The sequence below is a fragment of the Sus scrofa genome, chromosome 9 (assembly GCF_000003025.6).
Source record: "Sus scrofa isolate TJ Tabasco breed Duroc chromosome 9, Sscrofa11.1, whole genome shotgun sequence".
Classification (NCBI taxonomy): domain Eukaryota; kingdom Metazoa; phylum Chordata; class Mammalia; order Artiodactyla; family Suidae; genus Sus; species Sus scrofa.
Genome location: NC_010451.4, coordinates 108854484 through 108876625, shown reverse-complemented (window position 1 = coordinate 108876625; position 22142 = coordinate 108854484). Strand labels below are relative to the sequence as shown.

Genomic DNA, 22142 nt, shown 5'->3' with positions numbered 1-22142 from the left:
CACCATCTAGCTCAGGGCTCTGGGAAGTGAGAAGGTGGTATTGCTGCTTTGAGGAAGGCAGAATGGGGGATGATACTGGCTGGATTCTTCAATCTTCTTGGGCTCTAATTTCCTCTTCTGCAAAGTGAGAATAGTAATTGTACATCCTAATAACACACTTAAAGCCAGTGTATTCACATCCTTGACCTGGAGCACAGTGCATGTGATTATTACTGATGTTACAAAGCCATCTGCCAGGGGTTCTTTCATGTCCAAGTTCTTTATTCAAACAAAGAGCAGTTGTTCTTCATGCCCACTTCATGGGAGATCATTGCTTTTCATGAGGCACAGAACACCTAAGAGATGTGGCCATCACAGTTTAGGGAAAGGTCTGGCATGTGTCACACTGATCTTCTGTGTAGCCTTTGGAAAGCAGCCCTGGGCTGCTCAACAGAAATACTGACATCCCTACGTTGATCCCCACATCGGTCCCAAGTCGTAATCTTATCATGACTGTGATAGAAACAGAGATTTATTTATGAGGAAAGCTTTTGTCGGCCCTGTCACCTCTTTTGAAAACTTCCAGGATGTGAATTGGGCAAAACCATCTCCACAAACCATTTTCCAATGCAGCTTTAAGTAACTGCATCTTCTCACATTTCTTGAACATAAAGACACTGTGTTTCAACAGCATGTTGTTAAAGGCTTAACTCATTTTGCAAATTTCTGATTAGAGATATATAATTATTATTATTTTTTCACAGCATCTGTGGTACAGGGAAGGTTTTTTTAAGATTTTAATTTTTTCCATTAGTTGATATACAGTATTCTGTCAATTTCTACTGTACAGCAAAGTGACCCAGTCATATATATATATATATATATATATATATATACACACATATATATATACACATTCTTTTTCTCACGTTATCCTCCATCATGTTCCATCACAAGTGATTAGATATAGTTCCCTGGGCTATACAGCAGGATCTCATTGCTTATCCACTCCAAATGCAATAGTTTGCATCTATTAACCCCAAACTCCCAGTCCATCCCACTCCCTCCCCCACCCCCTTGGCAATCACAAGTCTGTTCTCCAAGTCCATTAGTTTCTTTCTTTTGTACCATGTATTAGAAAGATTCATTGTGCCATGTATTAGATTCCAGATAAGTGATTTCATGTGGTATTTGTCTTTGTCTTTCTGATTTACTTCATCTAGTATGAGAGCTTCTAGTTTCATTCATGTTGCTACAAATGCCATTATTTTGTTCCTTTTTATGGCTGAGTAGTATTCCATTGTGTTTATGAATCGCATCTTAATCCATTCATCTGTCGATGGACATTTAGGTTGTTTCCATATCTTGGCTATTGTGAATAGTGCTGCAGTGAACATATGGGTGCATATATCTTTTTCAAGGATAGTTTTATCTGGATATATGCCCAAGAGTGGGATTGCTGGATCATATGGTAGTTCTATACTTAGTTTTCTGAGGTAGTAGTTTTTGTGTGGAGTTCTTTGGGTTTTCAATATATAGTATCATTGCATCTGCATAGAGTGACAATTTTACCTCTTCTCTTACAATTTGTTTCTTTTGTTAATGTGGTATATGCTACGGATTGATTTGTGTATGTTGAACCATCCTTGTGAACCTGGGGTGAATCCTACTTGGTCATTGTGTATGATCTTTTTTATATGTTGATGTATTCAGTTGGCTAAAATGTTGAGAATTTTTGCATCTATATTCATCAAAGATATTGGCCTATAGTTGTCTTCTTTGACAGTATCTTTGTCTGGTTTTTGTGTTAGGGTAATGGTGGCATCATAGAATGCCTTTGGGAGTGTTCCTTCTTCTTAATACTTTTGGAAAAGTTTCTGAAGGATGGGTAAACCTTCTTCTTTGTATGTTTGGTAGAATTCTCCTGTGAAGCCATCTGATCCTGGATGTTTGTTTGTAGGGAGTGTTTTTATAACATATTCAATTTTGTTCCTAGGGATTGATCTGTTCAGTTGATCTGTTTCTTCTTGATTCAGTTTTGGTGAGGTGTATGTCTCTAGAAATTTGTCCATTTCATCTAGGTTCTCCAATTTGTGGCATATAATTGGTCATGGTAGTCTCATGGTTTTTTTGGTTTGTTTTTTGTTTTTGTTTTTGTTTTTTGTATTTCTGCAGTATCCATTAAGATTTCTCCTTTTTAATTTCTTATTTTGTTTATTTCAGTTATTTATCTCCTCTTTGGTGAATCTGGCCAGAGGTTTGTCAATTTTGTTTGCCCTTTCAAATAACTACCTCTTGGTTTTATTGATTTTTTTTGTATTGTTTTTTAAATCTCCATTTTATTGATTTCCTCTCTGATTTTTATGATTTCCTTCCTTCTGCTGACTTTGGGTTTTGTTTGTTCTTATTTTCTAATTCTTTTAGGTGGTGGGTTAGGTTCTCAATTTGAGATTTTTCTTCTTTACAGAGGAAGGCCTGAATCACTATGAACTTTCCTCTAAGCACCGCTTTTGTGGCAGCCCATAGATTTTGAATGGTTGTGTTTTCATTATCATTTGTCTCAAGGTATTTTTTAATTTCCTCATTTACCCATTTGTTTTTTAGTAACATTTTGTTTAGTCTCCATGTAGTTCATTTTTTCTCATTTCTTGTCCTGTGTTTGTTTTACAGTTTCATGCCATCCATTTTTGTCAGAGAAGATACTTGAAATAATTTCTATACCTTTAAATTTGTTGACATTAGTTTTGTGCCCCAGTATGTGGTCAGTCCTTGAGAATGTTCCTTGTGCACTTAAAAAAACTGTGTATTCTGATTTTTTCTTGGATGTAATGTCCTGAAAATGTCTAAGTCTAACTTTCGTACCGTGTCATTTAGGATCTCTGTTGCTTTATTAATTTTCTGTCCATTGATGTGAGTGGGGTTAAAGTCTCCTTATGTTATTGTCTTCCCATTAATGTCTGTTAATATTTGTTGTATGTATCTGGGTGTCCCTATATTAAGGGAATATATATTGACGGGTGTAATATCCTCTTCTTGAATGGATCTTTTTTATCATTAAATAGTGTCCTTCTTTGTTTTTCTTTATGACCTCTCTTTTAAAGTCTATTTTGTCTGATATGAGTATTGAAACTCCTGCTTTCCATCTTTTTGCATTGGCATGAAATATCCTTTTGCATTCCCTTACTTTCAATTTATATGTGTCCTTTGCCCTATGGTGAGTCTCTTGTAGACAACATATTGTAAGCTCTTGCTTTGTTATTCAATCTGCCACTCTAAGTCTTTTTTTTTTGTATTTTTTTTTTTGGTCTTTTCTAAAATGTGAGGGCCATGTCTTACTCCTCCACCATCCTTATCCTTCTAGCATATGGAAGTTCTTGGGCCAGGGATCAAATCCAAGCTGGACCTGTGTCACAGCTGTGGCAACACTGGGTCCGTAACCACTGCACCACAGCAGGAACTCCCTAGAGGTGTATAATTAAAAATTCAGCATGGAAAGAAGAATTTTTAAGGGATTAATAGAAACTTGTGTGAATGACTTTTAAGAACACTGCATTACATTCTGTGCTTGGCAAATGCCACTGTGGACATTTATTCCCAAGGAAACAGCTGCTATCCTACTGTGGACCTTGTGGCTGCCAAGATTTTTGGAATCTTCAATTCTTGATCCACATATGGGCCCTTTTGATGGTGAAAACTGACACTGCCTGTTCAGAGGGTCTACTCACATCAGAAGATGAACTTTTTATATAGTAGATTTCAATTTTTTGTTTGCATAGCATTCTTGACAGGGGTAGATAACAATTAGAATTGGGTTTTGAAATGTGAAAAAGAAGCAAAAGCAAATAAACCATTAAAAAGTGAGAGCCTTTTGAAGATTCTACATTTGTTATTAACTCAGTGTAAGAAATACATTTTTAAATGAGCCAAGCCCTTAGGTAGCTTATATTGTGAATTAGAGCCAGGAACCAGAGTTCCCGTCGTGGTGCAGCAGAAACGAATCTGACTAGGAACCATGAGGTTGCGGGTTCGATCCCTGGCCTTGCTCAGTGGGTTAAGGATCCAGCGTTGCTGTGAGCTGTGGTGTAGGTTGCAGACGTGGCTTGGATCCCGCATTGCTGTGGCTGTGGTGTAGGCCTGCAGCTATAGCTCCGATTAGATCCCTAGCCTGGGAATCTCCATATGCCGCGGGTGCAGCCCTAAAAAGACAAAAAAAAAAAAAAAAAAAAAAGAACCAGAAACTGGTAGCCAAATTGCCTTTAAATTTTACTGCATGTTAATTTTTAATTTTAATTTTTTTGTTTTGTTTTTAAGGCCACACTTGCAGCATATGGAAGTTCCCAGGCTAGGGGATCTAATTGGAGCTGCATCTATTGGCCTATGCCATGGCCACAGCAACACAGGATTTGAACTGCATCTGCAACCTACACCACAGCTCACAGGAATGACAGATCTTTAACCCTCTAAGCGAAGCCAGGAATTGAACCCACATCTTCATGGATACTAGTTGGGTTCATTTCCATTGAGCTACAATGGGAACTCCTCTACTGTATTTTTAAATAACCCACATTCTTTTGAGTATTTGCTATCCAGGGAAGTATTATTTACCTAACTTTATAGTTTCAGGTTTTTTAAAAGTTGGTGAAAATTATCCAATTAAAATATTCCCAGTTCTCTTGATTTCTCTTTTTCTTTCAGAAATGTGATGTACTGTGGGAAGACTTCCATCAGAAACTAGTGGATGGGTCCTTGCTGACACTGGACACCTATCTGGGCCAATTTCCTGACATAAAGGTACTTTACTTGGTGTCTACAAAGGATAGAATTGAATGGCCCATGTACTTACTGAAACATGGGCAAGACGTAAGTGGAATTAAAAGTCCTCAAACTGACATCAAAGCCAGTGGTAACTTTTTATTTATTTAAATGTGGGATTTTTATCCTGTTCCTATCAGTTTAAAATGAAATATAGTTACAGAAATCACATTTTCCCCTTTAATGAATGTCTTTTGCTGTTATTTCTCTGCAAGTCTTTTTAATCATATAGATAGAAAGCCATAAATTAGAGATTAAGAATTCCTATCTTCTTTATGTTTGAACCTTTTTCTTAGATGCCATTTGACAACAATTTCCATTCGAATAAATAAAGATCACAGGGGAAGGAGACATTTCACTGCAATAGTGAAAGCAAAATCTGATCTTTCCTTGTTTACTGTTTATTTTGCATATATTCATAGAACACCTGAATTTTCAGGTTTACACTGAATTATTAAGATGTTAAACATTTGAAATACATTTGCATATGGATCTAAAAATATTTTGTCTAGGAGGTCCCACTGTGGCCTAGTGGGTTAAAAATCTGACTGCATGTTTTGATTTCCACTTATAAGTGATATCATATGATATTTGTCTTTGTCTTTCTGACTTACTTCACTTGGTATGATAATCGCTAGTTGCATCCATGTTTACTGCAAATGGCATTATTTAGTACTTTTTTAAGGCTGAGTAATATTCCATTGTATATATGTACCAGATCAACTTAATCCATCCGTCAGTGGATATTTAGGTTGTTTCCATGTCTTGGCTATTGTGAATAGTGCTACAACGAACGTGGATAAGCAATGAGATCCTACTGTACAACACAGGGAACTATATCCAATCTCTTGGGATAGAACACGACGGAAGGTGATGTGAGAAAAAAGAATTATATATATGAAACTAGGTCACTTTACTGTACAGCAGAAATTGGCACAACATTGTAAATCGACTATACTTTAATAATAATAATAAGAAGAATCCAGCTGCAGTGGCTAAGGTCACTGCAGATGTGCAGATTTGATTCCCAGCCTGGCATAGTGGGATAAAGGATCTACCACTGCTGGACACTGCCACAGCTGTGGTGTAGGTTGTAACTACAGCTCAGATTCAGTCCCTGGCCCAGGAACTTCCATATGGTGCAGGTGCAGGCATATTAAAAAATAAAAAATTAAGAATTGCTTGTCTAAAACACTTATCTTATTTGACACACAGATTCATTGAGAATGGTTTGATTTTTTTTTTTTTTTGTCTTTTTTTAGGGCTGCACCCATGGCACATGGAGGTTCCCAGGCTAGGGGTCGAATCGGAGCTGTAGCCACCAGCCTACACCACAGCCACAGCAACGCCAGATCCGAGCTGCATCTGCAACCTACACCACAGCTCATGGCAACACCAGATCCTTGACCCACTGAGCGAGGCCCAGGGGTCAAACCTGCAACCACATGGTTCCTAGTTGGATTCATTTCCACTGCATCACAGTGGGAACTCCAGATTCATTGAGAATGGAATACACAAATGAAGAATTGAATATCATCGATTTAGAATTGACTCGAGGCAAGATAGTTTTTAAACCATCAGAGTTGTGCATAGCAAATGATAGTATTGATATATCTGCCACCTGATTGTTTTCCCTGGTCATAGAGAAGGGCCAGGTGAGACAGCCATGTGCTGCCCTTCCTATAGTCTCAGGAAGCTAAGAACCAGCATCTGTGGGCATCTGCAGTATCTTATTAGGTGACTTCTGATGTGAATCCACATTAACCTGGCCTTCTTTATTGCACTGGACCTGGCCATCAAACAGTAAAACTTCTTGGCCAAAACTGCACTCATATCAGTGATGTTAGTTTCCTTGGTCCCACACAGACTAACGCTAGTTAGCCAACATCCAAAGTGTATTTTGGGACACCAGAGGCAGCAGACAAGAACATAACTGGATCATACTAGGTACATTAGCCTTGTTGCAGGATGTCCCAGAGAACAAATCCAAATGATGGGTTCTCAGTGCTATTATCACAAGAGGCAGCAGAGACTTTATTGAGTCATTTGTGTAGCTACATCCTAAGGAAAAGGTATTAAGTTTGTTAAAATTTTCTAAGAAATTTTTAAAAATTAAATTTAAAATTCTATACAAAGGGAATGTGTTTTGCTATATTTTTAGATAATTTGATAGACATTGAATTTTGTAATTTGGAATTTGTAGCATTTGTGGAGTAAAGAGTGTCAGAATTTGTTTATTGCATGGTAATTTGATCTCCATAAAAATCAACTCTCAACAAATCAGAAGAGAGTAAAAGAAAACTTCATCCTCCTGTTTGAAAATTTCAAAGAACCTTGCAACTCATCTAAATTATTTATATAGTATTTATAGTATGATTTAGATAAACAAATGAAGGTTGTGATTGACTAGACAGGAGCACATTTGAAAACTTAAATGAATAGAAAACAAACTTATGGTTATCAAAGGGGAAATGATGGGGGAAGGATGAATTAGGAGCATGGAATTAGTAGATAGAAACTACTGTACATAAAATAGATAAACAACAAGGTCCTACTGTATAGCACAGGGAACTACATTCAATAGCTTATAATTACCTATAATGGGAAATAATATGAAAAAGGACTTTGCTGTACAGAAGAAACTAACAAAAATTATAAATTAAGTATACTTCAATGAAAAAATTTCAAGGAAAATTTTGTTGAGTTTCAGGAGCAAAAACATAGTATCATCAAAAAAGTGCCAAGGATCTTATCTGTTATGGTACTGATCAACAATAGTTTTTAGAAACCGGCCATTCTGTCTAGGAGCGTATAATTTCAGAAGGCAACTACACAAGAAGTACCTGCATTGAAAAATGGAGAGATTAAAATAAAATCATGATAGATTATATTGGTTAGTCTTTAGAGTTTGTGGAAACACTCAGTGGAATTTTTGCTTAAGCAGTTCTTTTCCTGGGGTCCAGTGTTGAGATCATGCATAAAGATGATCCTTCAGTTACTGAAGAACCTTTACACTAGAGATTTGGAGTCATATTATCTAGTTGGATGCCCTGAAGATAAGTGAAATATGTATTGTGGTTTTACCTGTGGCATGGAAAGAACCAATACACTTGTTCTCTCAAGTCACATTTAGAATGTAAGAGTATACACATAGGGTTTCAATCCAGATAGAGATTTGTGAATCCATTGCATTTGATGAACAGTAAAGGAAATAGCAATGTTTAACTTGGAAAGGAAACAGCTTGGACTTGGACAGGAGGTAGGATAGCTGTTTCTAATAGTTGAAAGACTTTTCTTCTGTGAAAAGACGCAAAAGTATGCCTTTACTCACTGGATGGAAGTTGGAAGTGGCTATACTCTCTGTCACTTCACAGAGTACTGAGTGATTATGTAATGAATGGGTTATTGATGAAAAGGAAGATTGTGATTAAATATTCACTGGAGAATTTTCGAAGCCTGGAACACAATTGACTTCTTTGATGCTCATTAAAAAAAATCAGCAGGCTGTGCATAGTTAAAACCTCAGGCAAATGTTCAAATATTTACTGCAGCCCATCAGTGAGGGCTATGAAATGCCATTCATGAGGGAATGATGTTTGACTTTTCCAGCTGTGTTTGGCAGGACACCTGGTGTTACAGTTTTTATTGCATAGCACGGACATCTAAAGTCAATGTTGTAATAAGAGCCAGCTTGTCATCAACCCATGCAGGCTTACAGCTGTGAGCAGTTATTGTAAATTGTGGTATAGAGTTTGTCCTGATGGCCTTTCATGAGCCACTAAGCATATGTTTACACAGTGGGCCAAAATGAATTCCAAATTTGGCTTGTTGAAATTTTTTAAAAATTTCAGTAAGTTACTTTTTTTACTGCCTAAGGTCAATGCATAGGGGGAAATCTGAAGAAATTTATTTAATAAAGTTTACTATCCAATGGTTAAATGAGAATTATACCATTTTCAATATAAAAACTAGTGTATTAATCCTATCCTTATTTAGAAGATGTGATTCTTTTTTCAAGTTTCTCAAATATCAGATAGGTAAGGAAATAAGATTGATTTGTTTTTCCAACACAAAAAATATATGCATCAAAATGAGTGATGGCCTCAAAATAGTCACTTCTACCATGATTAAGCTGTACTCTGCCATTGCCTTCTCAGTTATATAAGAAAACAAGTCATTATTTACTTCACTTCTTGTTTTTGATGAAAAAAAATAAGGTCTAGTGCACTCTTTCCAGGCTTAGAAGTCACGGAATTTTGGGTCTCTTCAAAAATCAAATTTATCTTCAAAGAATCAAGATGTACCTCTTGGAAGATATTAAAGGAGATTCCCCCCCTTCACCCAAGTCCGCAAATCAGAGCTTTGTAAGTGTGTCCATAGAGTCACACAAGGTCACTAACTCGAGGGACAGCGCTCCTTGGAAGGTAATAGATGTCTGCTAAAAATAATGAGTTTTGTCACCTTATCAGCACACTACCGAACTTTACTAAAGGCTTCTCTCTACTCTGGCTGGGTGAATTCAGCATATTTTAAGTGAATGTGGCATGTCGGCTATGCTTTCCACCAACACCAGTTGCAAATGGTCTGTGCAGAGGGTAAAGTGAAAGGGATTGGAAGCAGATAAAAGAGAGTAACCCTCTCCCCCCAACCCACCTGTCGCCACTCCTGAAGGGGGTGTAGAGCAGTAGCTCAGAGTGACAGATGGTAGTTGAATGACAGAGTCTATCAGAGAAACGTGGATACTGCTAGGAGTTCTAACCAATAATCAAAAGCAGGGACCAAGTGAGGCAAGTGAGGGCATGAGGGTTCAAAATGTTAAGAAGACACCTGCTGGGACTGCTGACCCTGCATGAACATGACCCCAGGAGTGAGGGACTCCTTAAATTTTGTGCCCTAGGCATCATCTGACTCCTGACACTGGTCACGGGGCTAATATCTAATTCACCTTTCATCAGTGACTCTCTGAGTAAGTCTGGACAAGTTAGAGGTTAACCTCACGTGAAGTCAAATTCCTTACCTAGAAAATGGGAAAATCCCTGAAACACCTGTACTGTGTGTTGCTATTGAGGATCCAGAGGACTATGTTTTATAAGCCATAAACATTTATATTATTATTGGTTTTCTTCTTCCTGCCATATTGAAATCAAAGTTTTTTAGGGATCTTCTTCTTGAATAGCTCTCAGTAAGACTAGCTGGGCATTGCTGGACCACGTGGGATTTTTTTAAATGACAGATGCCTCAGCTTTGCCTCCAACTAATTAAATCAGAGTCTCTTAGTTTGGGTCTCAAGAATCAGTACACTTTAGACTACTTGCTTATTAGTCATTCCCTTTAACTTAATTTTCAGTGGTTTTTGTACAGTTTTCAGTGTACATCTTTAATTTATCATGTCTAAATTTAAATAGTATTATAGCAGTTTATGAAGTCTAAAAACTTTATAGCACTGTATTTCCAGCTCTTCCTCCCTTCCTCTGTGCTTCTATTATCATAATTTTCCTTTTACATAGGTTACAAAGCCTATAATCTATTGTTTCTGTTTTTGCCCTTGATTGTCAGTTACCTTTCCAAGCAATTAGAAGTAAAAAACAAAATCTTGTATGTTTACCTTGATTTGTACCATTCCTGATACTCATTATGCAGCTCCACTTAGTATTGGAATTCTTATACTGGCAATGAGTTCTCCCAGATTTTGTTTTTTTAAAAAAAACCTTTTATTGAACCTTTACTTTTATTTATTTATTTATTTATTTGTCTTTTGTCTTTTGTTGTTGTTGTTGTTGTTGCTATTTCTTGGGCCGCTCCCGCGGCATATGGAGGTTCCCAGGCTAGGGGTCCAATTGGAGCTGTAGCCACCGGCCTACGCCAGAGCCACAGCAACGCAGGATCCGAGCCGCGTCTGCAACCTACACCACAGCTCACGGCAACGCCGGATCGTTAACCCACTGAGCAAGGGCAGGGACCGAACCCGCAACCTCATGGTTCCTAGTCGGATTCGTTAACCACTGCGCCACGACGGGAACTCCTGAACCTTTACTTTTAGAAGGTGTTTTTACTGGGAATAGAATTCTAAGATCTCTCTTGATTTTTTTATTTTTCAGTGCTTAAGAGATGTCACTCCATTGTATTCTGGTTTCCATAGTTTCTGAAGATCAGTCTTCTGTTACCTTTGTACTTAATATTTTTCTTTATTCTTGATTTTAAGCAGTTTGGCTATGATATAGCTGGCTGTGTATTGTTTGGTATTTTACCCCTCTTAGGATTTTGTGACTTTCTTTGATTTATGCTTTGATGTCTTGCTTATTTTATAAAATTCTCAGCCATCATCTCTTCAAATATTTCTTCTGACTCTCTCTCATCTCTTTTAGACTCTGGTTATGCTGTGTTAGACTAACTGATATTTAACATTGTATTGCAGGTCTTGTATGCTTTATTCTGTTTCTTTTCTAACTTTTTTCCTCTTTTTATTTGAGTGGAAATAATTTCTCTTAATTTACCTTCAAATGAACTCTTTTCTCTGCTATTTTAAGTCTAGTAAAGAAATTTCTCCTCTCTAATATATGTTTTTATTTCTAGCATTTCCACTTGATTTCCATTTGGCTATTAAAGTTCCCATATATCTGCTGAAATTCCCGCTGTGTTTATGTATTTTGTCTACTTTTTCTAACTAGATACTTTAATATATTAATCATAGTTATTTTAAAATTACTGATTGATATGCCAACATTTGGGTTATGTATAAGTCTGTTTCTGCTGATTTTTGTCTTTTTTCATGGGCCATTTTTCTTTTTTAAATGTGTATGTTTCAAAATTTTTGATCAAATGCCAGACATCATGTACAGAATAGTGAAGACTGAAGTAACAGTTATGCGTGGAAAGGGGCATGCCTTGTTGTCAGGCTAATAGTGTGAGAGTTTGAATCAACCTGATTGCAACTTGAGCTGGATTTGGATTTTGTTGTTGCTATTGTTATTTTAGGGCACTATAGATTTCAAATGCCTCTAGAATTGGCAGCCTAATGCCTTGTGTTTATGGTCTGACATCTATAATGTGTTTTCAGACTTTTGGACTGAAGTCTATTTTTTTCCTCTTCTTTGACCCACAAAGGGTGGATGCCAGAGAGTTTTTCTCAGATTTCAGGTGTCCTGGTATGCCTTTATTCCGGGGGGGGGGGTTCTCTCCCCATACACTTGTCTTTCCTCCAATGGGAGCTTGTTATTCAGCACTAGACTTGGAATGGCTTAGGCTAAGTCAGCCTTGTATCTGTGATTGGTCTTGAGCAGGAGTTTCCTGCCCCTGCCCAAGGGGGATCAGACCTCTTCTTTTTTCTTCTTTTTTGTCTTTTGTCTTTTTAGGGCTGTACCTGAGGCATATTGAAGTTCCCAGGCTAGGGGTCGAATCAGAGCTGTAGCTGCTGGCCTACACCACAGCCACAGCAACTTGGGATCCTAGCCACATCTGTGACCTACACCACAGCTCACCGCAATGCCAGATCCTTCCTTAACCCCAAGCAAGACCAGGGATCAAACCCACATCTTCATGGATACTAGTCAGATTCGTTAACCACTGAACCACAATGGAAACTCCCAGACCTCTTCTTATTACAGGAGTCAGATCTTGGGCCTAAGAAGGTTTTTTGCCCCTCCCTTATGGCAATATATATTTTTCTTTTACTGTTCTGTGTGTAACAATTATTTTTGAATATATCCTGAGGCCATGGGGATTCCTTTCCCTCCTGCCGGCCAGATTGACTTTACTTCTATTCCCCTCTCCACCACCCCCCCAACCAGAATCAGTGGATCTTTGCCTTGTTTTTGTGGACAGGAGGATTTGTTGTTTCCTTCTCATGTGGCTTGAAGCTTTTGCTTTGTAAAGAGGAAAATGTCCAAGGAAAAGGGCAGGGCTTTGTTTCTTCCCACAAGCAGTTAGAGGTCACCTCACCCTCACCTGTACTGCTAAGGAGTTTCCGGTCTCCAGATTTTCTTGTAGTGTCCAGTGGAGGCCCAAGGGAAGAGCTTGCTTACAATACAACTTCCCCTTGTATCTTGAACACCCAGTTATTCCAGACTGATGCATTATCCCACACGAGGCTTTTAACAGTTGGATACAATTTTGGTTGACTTCTTCTTGTCCTCTTGTGTGGTGGCCACAACTTTTACCTGCCAAAGCTAACATAGTGTGTGTGTCTCATCTCTCCTTGGAGGTACTCTTTGGAATTCAGGTTATTTTATTGCCTTCTGACTTAACATGTCTGATGCAATCAAGAAGATTTATGCTTTTATAGATTATCCAAGTTTTTTCCTTGTTAGTGTGGAAGTAACATTCTTTGCAACTCTCTATATCCTAACGGGAGTGTATGTCTCTAGGAATCTATGTATTTTTACAGCTCCTCAGTTCTAATGGATGAAGGGGTTGAGGAACAGAAAAAAGGGTTTCTTAGGAAGTAAGTCTGATTTATAGAACTTCTGTTAGTATGAGAGTTTGTTCAAAATATAAAACCAAATCCTAATATAGTCATCTACTATCTTCAAAATGGAACATTTTAGATTTAGAATAGAGGTTAATAGAGAGTATAGGTCTTCCTGTTTCCTTCAGCCAATTCTGGCATTTTTCTGTTCTTTGGCTTCAAATTCTGCCTTCACCTTCTCATGGTTGACCTAATTATTATCTGAAGTGAAGGTCTTTTTAAAAAGGTTTTATTGAAGTATAGTTGATTTAGAATGTTGTGATAATTTCTGCTGTACAACAAAGTTATTCAGTTATACCTATATACACATCATTCTTTTTCTGATTCTCTTCCAGTATAGGATGATCACAGAATATTGGGTAGAGTTTTCTGTGCTATACAGCAGGTCCTCATTGGCCAGTCAGTCAGATGATCACATTAAGTGAAGTAAGTCAGAGAAAGACAAACATCATGATATCACTTATGTCACTTCTATTTGGAATCTTAAAAAAGGATACAAATGAATTTATTTGCAGAACAGAAAGAGACTCACAGACTTTGAAAACAAACTTATGGTTACCAAAGGGGACAGGTGGGAGGGAAGGATGGACTGGGAGTTTGGGATTGGCATAGGTAGGGAAGGTATTTGCCTAATGGTTTTCACACAGGATCAGAGGCAGTAGTCTGATTTCCGTGGATCATTTATCTAGTGAAATTCTGGTTCACCTCTATCTCAGTCAGGACATCAGCTACTCATTTTGGTCAAGAAGAGAATCTTAAAAAAAAAAAGAAAAGAAAAGAAAGAAAGAATCTGTGATTGTATCTCTTTCTTAGTGAATGTATTTCCCTGTTGGCAGAATCGCATTGCAAAGCGCAGCAGGAAGCTAGTGGATTATGACAGTGCCCGTCACCACCTGGAAGCTCTGCAGAGCTCCAAGAGGAAGGATGAAAGTCGCATCTCTAAGGTAGGGATGATCCTACTGTTGTTACCATTCCTCATACTCTGTGACCTGTAGCAACTTTGCTCTTTACAGTGAAATCTTTGCCTTTTCATGAAGATTAGAATCAGGACAGGATTTAAACAAACATGGTGATTGTGGGCTGCTTGCCTTAATTTTTTTTTTTTTTTTGTCTTTTTGCCTTTTCTAGGGCCACTCCCACGGCATATGGAGGTTCCCAGGCTAGGGGTTGAATTGGAGCTGTAGCTGCCGGCCTACACCACAGCCACAGCAATGTGGGATCCAAGCCACCTCTGTGACCTACACCACAGCTCTCGGCAATGCCGGATCATTAACCCACTGAGCAAGGCCAGGGATCGAACCCACAACCTCATGGTTCCTAGTCGGATTTGTTAACCACTACACCATGACGGGAACTCCTGCTTGCCTTAATTTTTAAGCAACACGAATGGTTTTCAGGTAATTATGGAATTCACATGGATGACACTGACTCATGCATGGTTATCATTATAGACGTTTGCCTCCAACAATATTGCCTGATCATGGAAGATGATAAGAACCCCCACATTCTTTCTGTGGTTGTGGTCCATACTTCATGCCAATGTGTGGATTCAGATAGGAAACCCAATGGGAAATTCTCAGATATAACTTCTGTGAGTGTACAGATGGGGCTATAATTGCATAATATTCATCTCTTTCAGAAAACCCATTTCTAGAGCTTTTTACCATGGATGTCATTCATTGACTGACAACTCCCTGAAGACACCTGCTAACTTCTCTTTTTGCTCCCAGTCTTGTCACTTTCCATCTGCCCATACACAGCTGCACGAATGGCCTTTCTACAGCACACATCTAGATAAAGTGTCTCCACTGCTCAAGTCTTTATTTATGTGTTTATTTATTGGCCATGCCCACAGCAAGCAGAAATTCCCAGGCCATAGATTGAACCTGTGGCAAGGTATCAACCTAAGCCACTGCAGTGATAGCACCAGATCCTTATCTGGCTATGCCACAAAGAAACTCCATTCCACTGCACAAATCTTCTAATGGCACCCATTGCCTTTAGAAATGTAACAAAGAAACATCTACATTTCTTAGCATGACCTATGCGACCTTCACAGTTTGGTTCTGACTCACATCCCCATCCCTGTCAACTTTCAAGTCTTTCCTCTCCTTTCCTTTTTCTACACACGCATCCTATCTCGAGTCTCTGTAGCCCACACATTGGTACTGGAGCAGCCTCTGCCCTTCCGATGAGGCTCCAGAAATGCTAGGCACCATGTCAGCCCTTTGTTTACATCTTCTTTCCTTAATGCTCACAACACCTGTGAGGTAGGCATTGCTATGACCACTTTACGGATCTGAGGTACAGAAAGGTGAAGCAGTCTAGCAGGTCCACCTGACCAGCAAGCTAGAATTCCTACCCAAGCAACTCCACCTTTAGACATTGGGATCCATTCCTCACCCCCTTCAGTAGCAAGTATTCTCTGACTCTTCAGGATGCAATTAAAATATCAGCCCCCGCTTCACTGTGAAACCTTTTCTGTACTCTGTACCATCTTCCCCAATAGCATGCTCTATAACAGCCCATAAGCCCTATCTCATAGTGCAATTATCTGGACTTCCCACTAGATGAGGAATTTCTTGGGGAAGCATCTATGCCTAGTATTCCAAGCAGAATAGTGTGTGTGACAGGCAGGTAGTATCTTTTTTGTAGAAGGAATGAATCTGCCAGAAACTACAGAAATAACCATGGTAATCACATCTTCCTTTTAAAATAAGATTTAATATTTCACTTCTTGAAAAAGATCTTGTATATTTTAACCAGATTTCTCTCTTTCCCAAAATGTTTCTAGGACACTGTAATGCTATTCTTATTTTATATTAAGTGATGTTGTTCTGTCTATAAATGGCTAGTGCATATACGATATCTTTTAGGGTAAACACGTTATGTGTCATTTCTAGGCAGAAGAGGAGTTTCAGAAAGCACAGAAAGTGTTCGAAGAGTTTAACGTTGACTTACAAGAAGAGTTGCCGTCATTATGGTCAAGGTAAAGATGCTTCTGTACAGGGTATATAAGTCAAAGAACAGTGAACATCCCCTATCTTGTTTTATTGCTTGTGATGCTTCAGCCTTGTCCAAAAGAAGTGTTCAGTAATCTCTAATTTCCAATATGGTAGCTACTTGCCATATGAGGCAGGCTGTTGAGAACTTGGAGGATGGCTAATGTGATTGGGGAACTGAATTCCAAATTTAATTTATTTTGTTTAATTCATTTAAATAAGCCCATGTGGCCAGCAGCTACCACATTGGATGGCATAGATTTAGACCTTGTTATAGTTCTCAAGTGGAAACCTAAATCTTAATTAGTGTTAGGAGAACTGTCCTTAACCTTGAAATTACAAGGGTGTCCTTTCAACTCTTGGAAAAACTTCCTTTATTCCAAGAGCTCAGTTAGTTTTATGTCTTTGACAACCAAGCCTCTACCATTTCAGCCCTGAGCAGTTAATCTGAACTTTATTTATATTTTAGACACATAAACATTCTTCTAATTTACAGATGCTCTGTGTTTCTCATGCCATTAAGTTCAGTTTTCTCACTTAATGGCAGAACCAAGAGGTTGTTTGGTGAAGTAGGGCCTGATGTCTCTCAATTTCCATCAGCACCCCCATGCTACCAGCCTAAATAAACTGAATTGTGCTTGTCATACAACATTGCTTTAAGTCAAATCCTAAATCTTGGTGAGGATATGAAGAAAAGGGAACCCCAGTACACTGTTGGTGAGATTGTAAATTAGTGTAGCCACTGTGGAAAACAGTATGGCATGTCCTCAAAAAACTAAAAAAGAACTACCATATGGTCCAGCAATTCCACTGTTGGGTATATATCCAAAGAAAACAAATATACTAATTTGAAGAGATGCATGCACCACATTGTTCATAGAAGCATTATTTCCAATAGCCAAGAAATGGAAGAAACCTGTGTCCATCATCAGAGGAATGGATAAAGAAGATTTAGTATATATATATATAATGGAATATTACTAAGTCATAAAAAAGAATGAAATAATGTCATTTTCAAAAACATGGATGGACTTAGAGGGCATCATGCTTTGTGAAAGAAATCAGACAAAGATAAATACTATGTGATATCACTTGTAGACAGAATCTAAAATAGCATGCAAATGAATACATATACAAAACGTAAAGAGGCTCAGAGATATGGAAAACAAACTTGTGGTTGCTAAAGGGGAGAGAGAAGTGGGGGGGGGACAAACTGGGGTTATGGGATTAATAGAAACAAACTGCAATGGATAAAATAGATAAGCACCAAGGATGTATTGTATAACATAGGGAATTGTAGCCATTGACTTATAATAATTTATATTGGAGTATAATCTGCAAAAATACTCTATACCTGAAAATAATATAATGTTTTGACTCAACCATACTTTAATAAAAATGGAGGTCATGGGGTCATGGAAGTCAGTGAGTTAGGAGTTTGATTTGGGGTTGGGCAGTTGTATGGATGTTGAGATCTGCCATGTTAGTGTTAGTATTTGGTGATAGAGCAAGAGGGAAACCATGAGACATGTGCCATTGTGGGCAGTGGATGGACTTTAGAGGGGTGGGAGGTTGTTAGATGAACTGTGAAGAGATGTGGCATGAATCTCAGGGGACAGAGTGTAAATGAGGTCAGAGGGTTGCAGGAGCTGGAAGAAAACTCTTCTTTCTCCCACTCATCCCCATGGGAAGTGAGGGAGCAAATTCTTCTTCTCCCATTGCAGGGGGCTGAGCCCCCAGGGAAGGCAGGGAAAGGGAGAGCATCCTGGTCTGCAGACTGTGAATGTAGCAAGCTCAGCTGTTAATCCTGTCCACCATTTTCAAGAACAAAGAAACTTCTTAATAAAGAAATTAAGTTGGTCTTGACAGCTAACCAGAAGGGACCTGAGGATGCCTCACAGAAGTCCTTGAGGGGGAATAGTAATGTCTCAGAGTCCCTCGTTTAAAAGAACTTGTGAAATGAAACCTCCTAAGCAGATAGTATCAGAATTCAGAGCCTGTACTCTTGGTGGCTGTATATCTTACTGCTGGTGACACTAGTTTTGTTTGTTTGTTTACAAACAAAGATGATAGTCAGAATGTGCCCTTTCAGTGGGATGAGTGACGAATTTGTTCATTCATTCATTCATTCAATCATGGAGTATTTACTGCCTGCCTGTTCTGTACCAATGACTGTATTTGGTATTTAATCATGTATGGCCTTTTGTAGTAACCTAAGTAGTGATATGCTGTTGCTGGTTGTTTAAAATTTTTTTATTATAGTTGATTTACAGTGTTCTGTGAACTTCTGCTATACAGCAAAGTGACCCAGTCATACATATATACATACATTCTTTTTCTCACAGTATCCTCCATCATGTTCCATCACAAGTGATTACATATAGTTCCCTGGGCTATACAGCAGGATCTCATTGCTTATCCATTCCAAATTCAACCCCAAACTCTCAGTCCATCCCACTCCCTCCCCCTTGGCAGGAAAAAGTCTGTTCTCCATGTCCATTAGTTTGTTTCTTGTCTGTAGATAGGTTCATTTGTGCCATGTATTAGATTACAGATATAAGTGGTATCATATGGTATTTGTCTTTCTCTTTTTGACTTAACTTCATCTAGTATGAGAGTCTCCAGTTCTATCCATGCTGCTGCAAATGTCATTATTTTGTTCTTTTTTATGGCTGAATAGTATTCCATTGTGTTTATGTACAACACCTCTTAATCCATTCGTCTGTCAATGGACATTTAGGTTGCTTCCTTGTCTTGGCTATTGTGAATAATATGGGTGCATATATATTTTTCAGTGAAAGTGTTTTCTGGGTATATGCCCAGGAGTGGGATGGCTAAATTATGTTGTTCTATATTTAGTTTTCTGAGGTACTTCCATACTGTTTTCCATAGTGGTTGTACCAATTTACATTCCCACCAACAGTGTAGGAAGGTTCTCTTTTCTCTAGCATTTGTTCTTTGTTTACTTATTAATGATGGCCATTCTGACTGGTGTGAAGTGGTACCTCATTGTAGTTTTGATTTTCATTTCTCTAATAATTAGTAATGTTGAGCATTTTTTCATGTGCCTGTTGGCCATCTGTGACATGCTGTTTTGAAGTCTGCTTCTCTCTCTCTCACTGGTATGAATGGAACTTATGTTCACTAATCGGCCCTTGCATCCTCCTCCAACTGGATTGTTAGTTCTCAGAGCCAGCTGAGCCTACCCCCAGGCATGCACCGCAAGATAGACAGGCCATTTGTCAAGTAATTGAATGAAGAACTACTGTCTGGATGGTTGGGATCCTAGAGAAGGGTCCTGGGCTACTGCTTCAAGTGCTCTAGGAGGACATCTCTGCAAATCAATACCATGAGCTGGATCCTTCTGCACAGTGTTGTCAGGACATGTTCAGTCTCTCTCCCATCCAGCCTGAGTCTTAGTTAGCCTCCTGAAATACAGGTCCAAGCCCTTTCCTTTTCCCCAGGTCAAACATGGCCACAGGCTGTAAGTAGCCATTCCTGCACTTAAATGAGTGCTTCACGGTCTAGAAGGTCCTCTGCCTTAGAGCACACACAAGCCATCCTCACCAGGCTCTGACTTCCCAGGCTTCTGGTCTGACCGTCCCAGGTACTTACTATTTCACAAACACACTGTGCCAGAATTTTCTTTATCAATGTGTGTGTGTGTGTGTGCACACAAACATACATGATTATGTATATTACAGTCCACTCTTGAATAAGTCAGGGGGCTCGGGGCCTTGACTCTCATACAATTTAAAATCAAGTACTTGCTGTACAGTAGAAAATTGATGGAACACTGTAAACCAGCTATGATGGAAAAATAAAAATCATTTAAAACATAAATAAAAAATAAATAAAATCCAAGTACTGTTGGCTTTACCTCAAAAACAAAAGGAGTTGATAAATGACTCACCCAAGGGAAGGAAGCTGAAACAGATTGCCTTGAATTGGGATTCAAGCCCTAGTTCTTTTGATTCCATATTTACAAACTCTTATTGAACACAAGCTTTCCCCCACACTTAGTTAATTTAAAGATCTGTAAAATGAAGATATAGGTACTATATTTATTGAAAAAAATCCATGTGTAAGTGGAGCTGCACCATTCAAACCTGTGTTGTTCAAAGGTCAACTGTATTTTAAACTATGAAAAGAAAAAGTAGGTGAATTCAAGGACACATGATCGCAATAGAAAAACAACATTAAGCGAGTTATTTGTCCCTCCTTCTCTGGCTTATTTCACTTAGCATAATGTTCTCAAGGTCCATATGTCTTATCACAACTGGCAGGACTTCCTTCTTTCTCATGGCTGAATAATATTCCATTGTATCTATATACCACATCTCCTGTATCCATTCATCCGTTGATGGACACTTGGATGATTTCTGTATCTGGGCTATTGTGAATTACGTTGTAGTGGACATGGGAGTGTAGAAATCTTTTTGAGATGCCGTTTCTATTCCCTTCAGGTATGTATCCAGAAATGGGATTGTGGGACTATGCGGTAGTTCTATTTTTAATTTTTTGAGGAACCTCCATATCAGTTTCTATAGTGGCTACAGCAGTTGACTTTCTCAACAGTGCACCAGGGTTGTCTTTTCTCCACATCCTTGCCAACATTTGTTATCTCCTGTCATTCTGATGAAAGCCATTCTAATATATGTAAGGTTATACTACATGGGATGACTTATATGTGATATCTTCAAAACAAAACCTAGTAAGTTCATAGAAACAGAATGTAGGAAATGCTTTCCAGGTGCTGAGGGTGGGGGAAGTAGGAGAGGTTGGTAAAAGGTGCAGACTTTTCACTGTAATGAATACAGTCTCAGGGCTTAATGTAAAACATGGTGATTGTAGTTGATGGCACTGTGCTGTACAATTAGAATTTGCTAATCAAACTTAAATGTTCTTACCAAAAAAAAAAAAGAGAAAAAAGATATGTGAGGTGATGGGTGTCTTAAAGAACTAGAGGGGGAATTCTTTCACAATGAATACATGGATCAAGTCACCATGATGTACATTTTAAATAACTTACACCTTTATTTGTTGATTATTATACCCCAAGAAAACAAAAAAAAGGAAAGGAACCTTTTATTTGAAGGAAACCCAAATAAACTAAATTTATGAAGGAAAAAAAAAATTAAGTGACGCATGTTAGGAATCTAAGGTCCAAGTTAAGCCATAGAAAAAGTAAGTGTTATTGGTAGAATGGATTTAGCACTCAACTATTATTTCATCTCTGGGTCTCTAAATTGCACTTCTATTTTTTAGTAAAATTCTAATTCATGAGAAGCACAGGAATAACAACATTCATGCTTAAGCAGAATTTCTCAGCAAACATTCCATGCTTTTTTATAATGTGTTCCTTGTGTCTGAATACTGGTTCTCCGCTTCTTAATTACATGACCAGGGACAGTAAAACTCTCTGTGCCTTAGTTTTTCCTTGATATAAAATGAAGATTACCACCTTGGAGGTTGAAGTTAGGAGGGTTAAGTGAGGGAATATAAAAGTGCTTAAACAGCGGTCTTTTTATTGACTTTCATGATGATGGAACATTCAGCCACCTCTGCTTTTTAGAATTTGACTCACCACAGGGGACAACTAACCACTAGAAGCCCCCTTTTCTCCATCCTTTTATCTCTTTGTTCAAATCAGAGGTACCTATTATGTAAGGCACATTCTTATAGCCCCCCAAATAAATATTCTTATTATAAACATCCTGAATATATGTTTATTTTATACAGTAGACTTCGATAGTATTTCTAGTCCTTTGTTGCTGTTGATTGCAATTTAGATAGAATCTAATTAGCCAGTCAGGATTCTAGGCTTATTTTTTGAGAATATCATTGAGAAAAGAAAATGAATTAGGAGTTCCTGCTGTGGCTTA

General features: G+C 38.3%; 1 protein-coding gene across 1 annotated transcript in view; it reads left to right on the top strand.

Annotated features, from left to right (window-relative positions):
- AMPH (amphiphysin) overlaps positions 1-22142 on the top strand; it is a 170858-nt gene that overhangs the window by 94950 nt on the left and 53766 nt on the right. The window contains 3 exon segments of the mRNA NM_001244203.1: positions 4675-4770; positions 14092-14199; positions 16159-16244. Of these exon segments, the coding sequence (NP_001231132.1) occupies positions 4675-4770; positions 14092-14199; positions 16159-16244 (290 nt within the window).